At 37.4% G+C, this 15,056-nt stretch overlaps 1 protein-coding gene across 2 annotated transcripts in view; it reads left to right on the top strand.

The window, feature by feature from the left end:
* LOC124594829 (ATP-binding cassette sub-family C member 4-like) overlaps positions 1-15,056 on the top strand; it is a 316,274-nt gene that overhangs the window by 193,324 nt on the left and 107,894 nt on the right. For both annotated transcript variants that reach the window (XM_047133276.1, XM_047133277.1), the window contains 2 exons: positions 9,420-9,602; positions 14,207-14,421. In XM_047133276.1, coding sequence (XP_046989232.1) covers positions 9,420-9,602; positions 14,207-14,421 — 398 coding nt within the window. The remainder of the gene's footprint in view (positions 1-9,419; positions 9,603-14,206; positions 14,422-15,056) is intronic.

Genomic DNA, 15,056 nt, shown 5'->3' with positions numbered 1-15,056 from the left:
AGTGATAAAGATAAAAAGTACTATATGCAGATGACATGACACTAGTGAATGGAAAAAAATGTGGAAAGAAGTGTGTTTACGTCAATGAATAACACAGCACAGTAACTTTATAAAATTACCTAATTTTAAATCTAAAAAAGACAATATTCATGGTGTTCACAAATAGAGAAAAGAAAGAACACATAGATATATTCATAGATGAAACAAGATTGGGAGAAGTTACCACTATTAAATTTTTGGGGATTACAGTAGACAATAAGCTCCAGTGGAGTCAACATACAGATGATGTTTGATGTAAATTAAGCACTGCAATATTAGTTATGAAACGGCTTGCACATTATGCCAACAAGAAGCTTCTATGTACAGTGTACCATGCTGTATTTGATCCATACCTACAATATGGTATTACTGTTTGAGGAAATTTCAGCAGCAAAAATACAAAAAGAGTATTTACATTGAAAAAAAAGAAGAAAAGAAAGAGCTGCTAGGACCATCTTGAACAAGAAACAGAGAGAGTCATGCAGAACTGTTTTCCACAGTGTAAAAATGCTGACATTTCCATCTCTATACATTTACAAAACAGTAATATATTTAATAAAAGGAAATGCAGTACTAGAAAGAAATGCAGACGTTCATAATATGAAACAAGAAACAAAGGCCAGCTGAGAAGTATACAACACTGACTGAGAGTTGCTGAAAAAGATCCTCAATATTCGAGTGTCAAACTCATAAAGTGCCTTCCAAAGAGTTTGAGGGCAATATGAGCAAAAAGACATTCCAAAAATGTTTAAAGGATTAATTAATGGAAAAAGTTTTTTGTAATGTAGAAGAGTATATGTATCAATGAATGAAAAATGCTACTGTTACTGTTGTAGAGGTACTGTAACTAACTGACCTTATTATGATATGTAAACAACATGAGAACATGAATACTGAGAGAAATATGTAAATAATGTAAATATGAGCATAATGAAGTACATAAATAATTTTCAGGACCTAAAAAACTGGGTCAAAAATGTATGCAAAATTATTATAAGTATTGTAATTTTGATGTATTAAATTGTAATAAATAGGTTAAATATTGTAAGAAAATAGATTTAAGTTGACTTGTCCTATATTACAAGTACAGACTTTGTACAAAATGTGATAAAATGGAACCAAACAAAATCAGTCAATCAATCAATGTAAAACTGATTGGTAAACTTCGGTACAGCACTTTTCAGGAGGAGTCAGACAATATATCACTACCCCCTCCCCCCATATACATCTTGCGTATTGACCATGAGGAGAAAATTTGAGAAATTAGAGCCAATACAGTGGCTTACTGACAATCATTCTTCCACACACTATTCGTGAGTGGAACAGGGTTGGAGGTATCAGATAGTGGTACTGAAAGTACCCTCAACTACACACCATTAGGTGGCTTGCAGAGTATGATGTAGATGATGTAGAAGTAGATGTAAATGTACTCACTAGGTGTAGTCAATATTTCTGACATTTTGAAAAAATACTGTAATTGGATAGATAAAAAAATCTATTCACCAAGTGGCATCAGAACACAAACATGAAAGGAGGTTATAATTAGGCAAGATTTGGAGCCAGTGGCTCCTCCTTCAGGCAGAAGGGTTGAATGGGAAGGAAGAGGGGTGAAAGAAAAGAACTGGAGAGGTCTCGGTAAAGGGATAGATTTTGGGAAAGTCATCCAGAACTGCAGGTCAGGGGAGGCTTACCAGCTGGGATGAGAAGGAAGTCTCCCTTGACCTGCAGGTCTGGGTGACTTTCCCAAAATCTACACCTTTTCCCAGACCTCTCCAGTCCTTCTCCTTCACCCCTCTTCCTTCCCCTTCAACTCTTCTCCCTGAAGAAGGAACATCGGCTCCAAAAGTTTGTCTATTTATAACCTTCCTTTATGTTTGTGTTATGCCACCACTTAATCAGTAGACTTTTTATCTATCCAATTTAATTATTTCGTCAAAAATAGTCTGATTTCATTGTAAGAATTTGAAAAGTTAATTACAGTGAGCTTGACTAAAATTTGGGTATTATTATTATTATTGCCCTTTGCTGTATTTTGAAAATTGTGTATTTTGTGCATTTGTTTCCTGGAAAAGAATTCAATAGCTAAGAATTGGCTGTGCATATGAATGTCTGTAAATAAAAGACACTGGTTGTCACACAATAATGACCTGCCTCTAAGGACTCAAAGATGAGGTAAAGGATATCTCAGTAATATGCATTTCTTAGCATGGGGCTAACTCTGAATTAACTCAGCATGAGAAATAACAAAATTCATTTTGTCTTCCTACTACCACACACAATGGGCTGGCAATCCAGGTAAAGGAAAATGCAGGTTTCACTACCCTACCTGACTTGAATTAATGTTGAAGGGGACTATGAGGCTACAGCTATAGAAATTATTAAGTTGAACTTGGTTACTGTGGCAGTTTACAATCACCTTCTGGAAATTTTGAACTTTTCTCTCATAAACTGGAATACTTGCTAAAGAAAGTAAATAAATTAAATGTGATTTAATAACTTGCGAAAACTTTGATACTGATTTTCTTACAAAAAGTAGAAACATATAGGCCCTTTTGAACCTTGCTGCATCCTACAATTTAAAATGTGAAGTTACCGCTGTTACTGGAGTAAAAACAGAAACTTTCAAAACAGTTTTAGACATTTAGTCAAGGAGAATGTATACAACAGTTCACTAAACATTTTCAGTGCAGGCTTCAGCGATCATCTAGCTCAAAAAAAAAGAGAGAGAGAGAGAGAGAGAGAGAGAGAGAGAGAGGGAGAGAAATGAAATGAGCGTATGGCACCATTGGCTGGGAGGCCCCATTCGGTGAAGTTCGGCCGCCAAGTTTCATTTGATGCTACATTGGGCGACTTGCGTGACAGTGATGAGAATGAAATGATGATGAGGACAACACAACACCCAGTCCATGAGCGTTGAAAATTCCCAACCCAGCCAGGAATCGAACCTGGGCCCGCTTGCAGGAGAGGCAAGCATGGTACCACCCAACTAAGCAGGTGGACACCTAGCTCAAATACTAAGCCTCGAAATAAAAGACAGTATTGGGAAAAACCTGTCTTTAAGTACCATATGTAGATGCTACAGTCAGGATAACATAAACTACGTCAACAGCACAGTAAACGAAGAGAAATCTATTACTTTGAGACTGAACTTAAATATTTTACTTCACCTAAACAAATTTCTCATTGTGTCACAAACAATAATTTATAGTAATGATAATATATTCAAAAGTTGCAGTCAGTGTCTTCATTCACATTCCATTGGTTTTAATCATTTTAGTATTAGGCACAGATCTTGGTTTGCATATTGGAAAAGAGTGCAACCTCTACCATTCGGAACAAACCTACATCTACATGTGCATGTATATTCCACAAGCCACCTCATAGTGTGTGGCAATGAGTGCTTTGTGTACCAATGACACTTCCTCTATTCCTGTTCCAGTCACAAGTGGTGTGATTGTTGGTAAGCATCCATGTTGGCTTGAATCTCTTTGATTTCCTTTTCTTGGTATTTTTTGTTGTCTCTTCTGGAAAAATACACTCTTGGAACTTTAACAGTAAACCATGCTATGATGCAGAATGTCTTCCTTGGAGTGACTGCCATTGGAAATGTCTGAGCATCTCTGTGATACTTTTGTGCTTGCTAAATGAATCTGTACAAAAACATCCTGTTCCTCTTTGGGTCTTCTCTATTTCTTCTATGAATCCCACTTGGTACAGGTCTCAGACTGATGAGAAATATTCAAGCACTGGTCGAATGAGTGTTTCGTGATCTACCTCCTTTGAAGATGAACTAATTTTCCTGAGGATGCTTCCAATGAATCTCAGTGTGGCGTCTGCCTTACCTGTTATTGATTTTATGAGGATGTTTCATTTCTAATTGCTCAGTATGCACACTCCTGTAGATATTTTATGGACGTAATTGCTTCCAGTGGTTGTTCTACAACTATGTAATCATACAATAATGGGTCTTTCTCTCTATGTATATTCAATACATTATATATGTTTATGTTGAGGGTCAGTCCTCAGCAGGTCTTCCTGCATTTCACTACAGTCCTCCAGCATTGCAACTTCTTTGTGTGCAACAGCATCAAAACACTCCCTTTGGATATTCCCAAAGTAACATTTACATCTGAAGAGTTTCCACTATTGAGAATGACATGTTGTGTTTTGCTTCCTAGAAAGTCTTCATTTCAGTGACATAGTTCATATATGCCACATGCTTGTCCTTTGTTCATTAGGTGACACTGTTGAACTGTGTCAAATGCCTTCCACATGTCAAGGAACACAGCATCTGATTGTGCACCTGTATCTAGTGCTTTCTGGGTCTTGTGGACATGCATAGAAAATTGGGTTTCACATTATAATTGTTTTTGGAACCCATGTTAGTCCCTACAGAGGAGATTATTGGTCTCCAGAAATGTCACAACATGTGAACATAAACCATTCCAAAATACTACAACGGATTGAAGTCAGAGCTATAGGCCTATAGTTCTGTGCATCTGTTTGATGACCCTTCTTGAAAATGCTAATGATCTATGTTTTTTCCTCATCGTTATGAACACTTTGCTCCTCCAGAGACCTAAAGACACTGCCTCTAGAAGAAAAGCAAGTTCTTTCACATACTAGTACTCTATGTAGAATCAAACTAATATCCCTTCATGTCCAGTGGTCTTCCCTCTGTTTAGTGATTTCATTTGATTTTCTGTGCACTGGTCATTTATTTTGAAATATATCTTCTTGTCATTTGTACAACAATTTAAATGAGAAACTACAGTGCAATCTCTCTCTGTGAAACAGTTTTGGAGAAAGAAGTCTAGTATTTTGGCCTTTTCTGCACCTTCCTCCATTTCAATGTCATTATGCTCACAGAGTGGCTGGAAAGATGGCTACAATCTGTTTACTAATTTAACAAAAGACCAGCCAGCCAGTGTGGCTGAGCAGTTCTAGGTGCTTCAGTCTGGAACCGCGCGACCGCTACGGTCGCAGGTTCGAGTCCTGCCTCGGGCGTGGATGTTTGTGATGTCCTTAGGTTAGTTAGGTTTAAGTAGTTCTAAGTTCTAGGGGACTGATGACCTCAGATGTTAAGTCCCATAGTGCTCAGAGCCATTTGAACCATTTAACAAGAGACCAAAACTTCTTAGGATATTCTGTCAAGTTGTAAGACAGAATTTTACTATTGAATTCACTGAAAGCTTCATGTGCGGTTCTCCTGATGCTAATTTTGGCTTTGTTCAGATTTACACTATTTTTGCTTTGTAGCAGCTTTCTAATATAATTGTTGGCACATAAATGTCTGAAGAATACTGTACAATTTTCTTGAACCTTGACCTTGGCAATGCTGCAGACTAGTCTGTCACAGCCCACGAGATATCAAGGGGGGGGGGGGGGGGAATATCACATGCTAGCCAAACTTTACTACCTTGTTTCCATATAATAATCAACTACTAAATAACACCAAAAGCTAATACCAATAAGGGCCATATTTATCCCCTGACATCACATTTCTGACACTTTATCACAACAAATCATACTAAAACACGCATTTTAGAGATATATTTAATGCAGTGTATGTTAGCATCATTACATGCTTAATGTCTGTTATGTTTTCAATTGTAAACTTGAGGTGTTTAATTTTTTTGTGTTCAGCCCATAATGTCCATGAATTCATGAGATAAAACAGTGATGTTTCCATGACTTCATGGGTCTTGTGAGGTTGTTGGCTGACAGAAGTAAACTATGCAGCCACCACCTTGATTATGTGTTTGGTAAGCTAGTATACCTTATTTGTTACTTTTCACATTTGTATTCATGTATTATGAAAATATACAGTGCAGTGATGCACCACATTAAAGACCTCTCCAAAACACATCATTTTTCAGTATGGCTTGTTGTAGTAAAGGGTCAGAAAAATGTGACATCAGTGGCGAAACATGTAGCCACCCATTTTCTAGCAATTCATGTACTAGGCTAAATAAGTAGTTAAACAAAAGAATTTCTTCATATAGCCTATTAATGCACATTTTGCTTACCTCAATTCATTTGTTTCTAGTGCTGTGCTGAAAAATGGTCTATGACCATTTCCTTAAAATTTGGATGATTGAGTAGTTGAAACTTCCTGGCAGATTAAAACTGTGTGCCAGATTGAAAATCAAATTTGGGACCTTTCCCTTGCACAGGCAAGCTGCCCAAGCATGTCTAACAACCCATTCTTACAGCTTTGCTTTTGCCAGTTCCTCACCTCTTACATTTCAAACTTCATAGAATATCATTATGACACCTTTCAATTACAGGGCACGGGTCCTGTGGATATGCATTGTGTATCTCTAACTGCAGCAGTTTCCATTGCCTTCTGCACCCTCATGCCATTGATCATTGCTGGTTCTCCTTCCTTTTAGGGGCAGTTTCCCACCCCCATGGCATGAGAGTGTCCTGAACCTCTGCCTGCTCCTCTGCTCTCTTTGACAGGGCTGTTAGAAGAATGACAGTGACTTCTTATGACAGAAGTCTTCAGCCACCATTGCTGATGACTTTTCTTCAAAATTTTAGGCTGTTATCTGATTGGTATCCAGGAGCCAGAGCATTCTGATTGCTAGTTGAAGATGTTACTCCTCCAACTAGCAGTGATTACTTACCTGTCCTTCTCAAGATCTCAAACTGTGTACCAGATTGAACCCACCCCACTCCTTCCCAATCACTATGACAAATCCAAGATTATTCCATGCAGAATATGAACAAATCCGTAATCAACTCAGAAGCCATACTCCAACCTTCAAAATCCTGACAACACCCAGATGAATCCGATTTCCCACAGCACATTATCTCAGATGCAATTTCCAATCATATTCCACTCAAAACTATGTACTATAACTGTCTCACTGTCCCTCCATGTGCTCTTGCCCTGCTCCAAGAATTCCATTTATCTAAAGAGAATCCTTCATACTGATAACTGTGTCATGCTCACACACACTTGACAGCTCCAGCAACACAGTCAGTTACTTATAAAGTAACAACTTCGGCATTGGCACATGACATGCACTACACTGAAGAAATACCTGTAAATTCTACAAAGTATTGGAAAAGTTCCATAGGCTCTCCAGAAACAACCCCACTCCCATATATCCCAACCTATGTTAACAACAAACCATTTCCTGACAACCTCACCAAAGCCAACAACCATTTTTTATTCTACCTGAAAGACACAGTCATCATCCCATATTACCCCAACTTTGATTATTCAGTGATTTCCTATGTATATGAACATACCAACATAGTTATCCCACCTCTGACACCAAAATACCAGTATATGAGAAATTTATTCATGATTGTGAACACATTTCATGTATTTCATAATGGCTGTAGCAGCCACAGGGCCTGTTCCTTTTGACATGCATTCATGTCCAAATCAACATTGCATAATAATTCATAAAATTCCAGTATTTACACAGCACAGCACTCCACTAACGGAACACACCAACAGCTGAAAACATTATGCAGACGCTTTCTAAAAAGTGAAATACTGCACCTGGTCATAATCCAATTACCAATCACCACCTCAAGTAATGTCCCAGAGCCTATTATAAAGCCCTTGCCACCATTTCCAAAACCATCCTCTACACAGATTATTGCCCAGAGCAGTGGAAAATGGCCAAACTTCTCCTCTTCCAGGAGCTGATAAACCACACTCAGATACCTCATCCTATCAATGTCTCAGCCTCACATCAGCTTTCAGAGAAATTCTCAAAGCCAAGCCTGCCCAATGAATCAATTAGTACCTTGCAACCCACTTAATCATTCCCAACACTTATTGCAGCTTTTGTCCAACTATTACATTGACATTTAACTTCTTTACCTTGCCCATTTTATCTTCTGCCAACACACCTTCTCCTGTGTATTTCACCCTACTGTCTCAAGGCTCTATCCTTTCAAACCTCCTTCACTGACACTGCAGATATTCCCAAATGACATCTCCTCACCTAACTCCTGCACTATGCTGAGAACAACACCTACCTAACCATTTCCCACACTCTTCAACTCTCCCAAGCCTCCCTCCAACACCACTTCCATCATCTCTGGTCGGGTGAGGTAATGTGTGAAAACTTCAAGTAAATCCACAGAAAAGCTGTCACCATCTTTGGTTGCACCACTATTTGATTACATCCTCTACATTTCTGTCCCTCTCTTTACAACTGATCCATCCCTCTGACTGATACAGTAAAGTATGTAGAACTAACCCTCAACAGAAAACTAACATTGAATACACATCTCCTTAACATCCAACACTAAACTCAAAACTGACTAAAACTACTGAAATTATTAACAGGCCACATCTGGGGGCTGCATCTTTCTACAGTAACTCTCACCCATAAATGCTGCATCTGCCCCATCATCATCTATGCCAACATTCCCTGTATCTGTGTCTCCTCTAAAATTTGCACCTGAAATCTTGGAAAGACAAGCATCCACCTTCCTTTCTGAATCTGCTTACTTTCCCCACCTTGCATCCCGTATCAACTCATCTGCATCCCTCATCTTCTTCTCTTCCTAAAACTCCTTCAGATCCAATACATGTATTGCTAAACCCAGCTGTAACACCCAATATCCCACCCAATAATCACAAATGCTGGTATTCTGCTTCTCTATTACATCTATATTATACCTTATGTACCATCATGCCTTATCTAGCCTCTTCTGTTGGAAATTCAAATGACTCCAACCCACAAATCATGAAATCCATCCCAAGATATACCCCTCTACCCAACCTCAGTCACAATGCTCAACCTAACACCATGCTCCCATTTTCTTCTCTCCCCCTTGCTGACTTTTAACCACTGTCTGTGTTACCACAGGAGCCCATAGTCATACTCATCATTCCACCTCTGTCATAACCATGATTGTTTCCATACATCATTAACATCACCATTACACCATAGCATCATTCACTTAACCATCAGTGACCGTATTTTAAATGCATCATAAAATCACATATAAAGTTTTAAATAGTACTCAGCATTGTTCACCAATGTTTTCTTTTTTTCCCTTTAAGTCTACATTTATTGTCATCCATTTTTAAGAAAAAATCATGAATATTGTCCATAAATTTTGACTCATTATTCAATATTCAAAATACATACTGATAATTTAAATTCTGTAATACATTACTGTGAACTATATTTTAATATATATTTTGGGGCGGCTCTTCCTCAGAGCCTTTCACTATAAACCACACCTGGTCTAGATGCGACAGTTAATTTTGTCTTTCTACTACAGATGATCAATGTTTATGCATAGTTGTTACTGAATAGATCATACGACACATAGATGAAAAGATTTTGTATGGATATCATCAAACAATAAAGAATTTTGTACTTTTCCTACAACAGGGCAAAATCCAAATTCAAGGATTATATAATGATATTGTCCACAACCCAGAGTATACAATGATACTGAGTCTGTCAAGAGACAATGCAGATAATGAAGATCAGTCTGAAGGGAAGAAACCATCACAAACAGTTGGTAGGCAGCTTTCGAAGCTCTCCAGGCAAATATCCCGAACATCAACATATGTGAGTAACACAAAGGGACCCAAATGTTTGTCTATTTTGAAAGAGTTAACAGTACTTTTTGAATACGTCAGTCATGTACAGTGATGAGGTTTATATATATATATATATATATATATATATATATATATGTATGTGTGTGTGTGTGTGTGTGTGTGTGTGTGTGTGTGTATAAATTCAAGCTTTCGCAACAAACTGTTGCCTCATCAGGAAAGAGGGAAGGAGAGGGAAAGACGAAAGGATGTGGGTTTTAAGGGAGAGGGTAAGGAGTCATTCCAATCCCGGGAGCGGGAAGACTTACCTTAGGGGGATAGGGATACTCAATAATACGTAACCCACTTCCAAACCATAACCAAAAAAAAATTTTTTTTTTTTTTTTTTTTTGCCGCTTTCAACACTACCGCTACTATAAAATCCACCGTTTCTAGTTCACAAACAGTTCCTTTCACCTTTTAAACAACCATTTCGGCTATTTCTAATAACTTTCGCTTTATTTCCATTTCCGTTTTTCCCACATCACTAATAATTTTTAGCCGCTTCCCACAGGTTTTACCGTCATTATTTCTTCGTCAGACAATTGTTAGCCTCATTTTCATAATCTGCCACCACAAAACCACTCCTTTTAATACATTACACACGGTTTTTTCGAAATTTTCCCGAATTTCTCCGTCCTTTAACATGTTTTGGCGGCAACACAACCACCTAACCTTTGTGCACATCGTTGTCTACCAACTCAAGTCCAACATAGCCCAGCTGTAACTAACACCTTTTCGCCTTTTTCACACCAGATCTCCAGTTACTTTCCAGTTCACCTTTATCTCTCCCCATATATTTTTATTTTCATTTTCATTTCAGCCTCATGTTACACTTTCCACCTTCTAATACCATGTAAGGTCTTTAAATATGTCTGCTTGTGTCTGTATATGTGTGGATGGATATGTGTGTGTGTGTGTGCGAGTGTATACCCGTCCTTTTTTCCCCCTAAGGTAAGTCTTTCCGCTCCCGGGATTGGAATGACTCCTTACCCTCTCCCTTAAAACCCACATCCTTTCGTCTTTCCCTCTCCTTCCCTCTTTCCTGATGAGGCAACCGAAATCACTATATTTTAACATAAAAGGCATAAAGTAAATGACATTTTAACAATTATGTCTTCACATGCTGGATTATTCAAACTGTTTGGTGTGGAAGAGATTGGTTCAAATTAATAGTTTTATTTGGAACTTGGTATCATAATACTCATAGAAGAGTGTCTGCAGTCAAAACAGCTCAGTCTGATACACTAACACACACACAAACTCTTAACCTAGATGAATCCCAGTAATTATTTAAACTGATGTAGTTTAGGAAACCATTCCTAAGATGTGTGCATAACCCATTGCCCTCTGTTTTTTAATACGTAATAGCACCCTATTATCAGGCTGGCAGGCACTATTAATCTACAATTTTTTGTTGTATTTATTCATCTATGTATGATCTTACAATGCTACAGAATTTGTCATCACATCATAATCAAAATAAAGAGCTCAAAAGAATGTATACACACAGAATATACTCTGAAGTATGTTTTTATGAGGACAGGATTGGACAGCATCTAATGTTAGTAAATGGAGGACAGTAGGTCTATACAATTGTTGAATGATGCTTTCCCTTAGAATATCTGATTACATAACCTTACTCTTGAGTTTTGAATGGTTGGAAAATATCTGAAAACATTAGTATAATCACTTCTATGAGAGACCTCACATTGAAATTCACATATATGCTAAATAGTGTGTTTTCCCATATAGTATTTCTGTCTAATGTTCACATAAATTTCATGCTGCTAACACTACTGCAACCAACTTCAAAGTCTATATGAGCAAATATTAACAGTGATATGTCAACTCTCTAAACCATTCTTCATTCATATATAAATATAGCATCCAGTTTCAGTATCATTTGAAATCTCTGTGTTTATTTATGGGTATACTCTGCAAACGGAAGCACTGAAAGAATAACTGCTCAAAGTCTATGTGCACACTGTTATTAGCCTAATCTTATCTTGTCTTCAAAATCCTTATTAGATTCCTAGATTCTTCATTTAAAGGTTTTTTTTTTTTCACCGCTTCACTGCTTCCTCTGGACTGATACTATTCATATATACAGCCATTCAGACACTCAGCCTAAACTCCCTAAATATCTAGCATACTCACTGCTTCTTTTCTTATGATATTAATTGGTTTAGTTCTCAAAAGTAAGCACTTTACTCACATGGTACACACATACAAAATTCAGTACCACCAAAAATATTCATCACTTGTGCCAACCTTTTTATGTCTTGCTTGGAGATAGACTTCTAGGAATCCCAGGATTCCTGATACTACTGTGTTCTTTATCAACCTTGTTCAGTATGTGAGTGAGATTTCTGAATTTTTAATCAATGCTTTAACACTTTTCTTAATATAAAATTTATGTAACTTTCCTCTATACAATGCCTCAGTTAATCAACATCAAATCAAGCAACAAGCAACAAAAGAAGTATTCAGTATACATAGTGCTGGACATAATGTCACATTATGTGTTTTATTTTCCCAAAACACATCAGTTTTAGATAGTGAGTACACAGAATACAATGCCTCCTATCACCTGAGAACAGGCCTGGCAGTTGAAAAGATTTTACACTAAAATGAAATATATAACCTCACTGAATATCCAAATATACAGAGTGTTTGAAAAAGAACACCCTAGTTTTAAGTATAAATTTAATGGGGAAATTAATGAAAAATTACATCAATGATTACATATCATGAAAGAGAATCCTTTCAATTTTTGTTTGATGTTAGTAGACTTCAATGTGGGATCCATTTGTTGCTCTGCACACGTCGAGACAATTTTCCATTTCTCGCCATGTATTCACAAACATTTCAGGTGCAACTCTCTCCACCACTGCAGTAAATCTTTCCTGTAAATGATTGATGTCTCTGATCTTTTCACTGCACACAACATTTTTATGTGGCCCCAATATAAAAAGTCCAGCGGGGTTAAGTCTGGGCTTTGTTGTGGCCAAGATATTGGACCAGCCCTGCCTATCCACCTTCCTGGAAAGCAAGTGTCAAGAGCTTTATGCACATGGTTACTGTGCCTTCTTGTTTGAAAAATGCAAGCCCCTTTTCTGCCTCAATGTTGTCCAGTTGGGGAAAGATGTACTCTGTCGACATGTCACAGTAAACATCCTTGTTCATTGGTTTTTCTACAAAAATGAAAGGACTAATCACACAATCTTCCATCAACTCACACCAGACAGACATTACTCCTCAATTCTGCAGTTATGATTAACTGTTCCACTGACAAGAAATGTAGCCTCATCAGAAGAGAGAATCCTTTTTAAAAAAAATGACATCATCATCAATTCTGTGTAGAAAGTCAACAACAAACTCATACCTTTCGATTTTATCAGTAGGTTTTATTTCTTGTATCAGTTGCAACTTGTAGGCATGCAAATTTTAAGTATTTAATGCAGAACATCATACACAGTATCTTTAGGCACTCCTAATTGTAGACTACGTCTGGCTAATGACTCCTTTGGGCTCCAAACACATGAAACATGGATCTGTTCAACGTCTTCAGAAGTTCTCGGTCTACCTGGCTATTTTGCTTTTAAAACACTACCGATTTCCTGGAAATCTTTAGCCAATGACAGATAGTTTTTTCTGTAGGTGGTTCACCACCATACTGATGTCTAAAATTATGTTGCACTGTCATAACTGACTCAGTTTTCACCAGCTAAATAACACACTGCACTCTCTGATGCAGAGTACACATTGTTGCTGAATTGATCTGCACTGCACTGCATGCATGCCTGGATTGAACTGGGGGAACAGAGGGGGGGGGGGGGAGGAACAAAAATGGCACTGGTGCTGTCTCAAGGTCAAGCAGACCTGCCAGATGCAGTGGAGCCAAACATGGAGAGTTAACGAATCAAACACCATGAACTAGAATAGTGCATGTATCTTTGTACAGATTCTAGGACACATTAAACCTAGAGAGTTCTTTTTTAAACACACTGTACTTTTATTGTATTTTATTCAGGAAATGTTTGAAAGCAAGTAATAATGTTTACATTTTCCCAATACTCTTACTCCTTTCTTTTCAACAGTCATCAATTATACTTTTTGTATAGTATTGGTGTGAATGAAACATGTTTCTATTTTAGGAATTAATTCTTTCTACAAACACTTTTTCATACTTATCAGTGCCCATACAGCATGCAAACTACCTGTCACCTTATATCACAGTCACTCTTCCAGCCCCATAAGAACTACACATAGCCTTCAGAAATACTTTCACAAAGACCAGAGGAATATTTTGCACATGACGGTTGTGGCCTAATATGAATTTGATAGGGTGCCTCTTAAAAAAGGTTATGCCTATTTTAAATTATACAGAAACAAAATGTCTCCTCTGTATGCTGGTCTTATACTTGATGCTGTAAGAGAAGAAATTACTTGTGATATGTTATTTTTCTTATCATCTTAAAACAGAGGAAAGGGAAGAAACTAAATATTTTTTTAGCCTTGCTGATACCTATCATGTTCCTATAAAGTAACAGAGTTCATTATTTGTTCAAGAGTCTGTCTTCATATCATGGATCCCTGGTAGATGAAGAGGAGGACGAAGAAGCACCAGACATGATAGAAGCTACAACCAAAGGAAAGGTGAAACAGTCACCATACACTGGCTATTTCAGGGCTGGAACCAACTACTTTGTTATATTTCTGATAGCCATACTCTTTGCTTTGGCTCAAATACTTGCCAGTGGAGTTGATTACTTTGTTTCTTACTGGTGAGTCTAGAAAATTTACATTGGCAGTCATGTATTACAAATATGTGTGAGTGTTTATGTGGAATAGAATGAGTTGCCATAGTTACCATTAGCTGAAGGAGACAAGTGTATCTGTCATCAGATATTCATCATCTTGATTTAAGATGTGACTGTAGCTCTACTAAGATCAAGATTCTTTTTGCAAGTTAAATTTGCTCAACTGTTTTACAGATCACATCTTATATTCCTCCATGTTAACCTGCATCTCATGAATAGCCACATTAAATATGCAGTAAATATTAAACCTATGTACAAAGAACAATATCTGCTATTTCAAAGTTTACATCCACTTTATATTACCCATCGGTTCTCTACAACATTGTCTATTGAGGTACATTTATTTCCTCTAATTACGGTTTTCTTTTCAAACACACTGTCCTTCACATTAGTGTGTACTTGTCATGTAAGCACCTAACCAATTACATCCATTGTATTTGCTGTTCAAAGATTTGACAAGGCCCTTCAGAAATAGCATATGAGCATTCCATGCATTACATAATCAGTGGAAAAGTGCTTCTGTAGGAGCACAAAAAAGGCAAATAAGTTTCTCTTTAAAAGACCCTGACAGAAAAGTGAGAACCAGCTGTCACAATCCT

Source organism: Schistocerca americana, chromosome 2 (genome assembly GCF_021461395.2).
Source record: "Schistocerca americana isolate TAMUIC-IGC-003095 chromosome 2, iqSchAmer2.1, whole genome shotgun sequence".
Classification (NCBI taxonomy): domain Eukaryota; kingdom Metazoa; phylum Arthropoda; class Insecta; order Orthoptera; family Acrididae; genus Schistocerca; species Schistocerca americana.
Note: the sequence above shows the minus strand (reverse complement) of the source record. Positions and strands in the feature narration are given on the sequence as shown.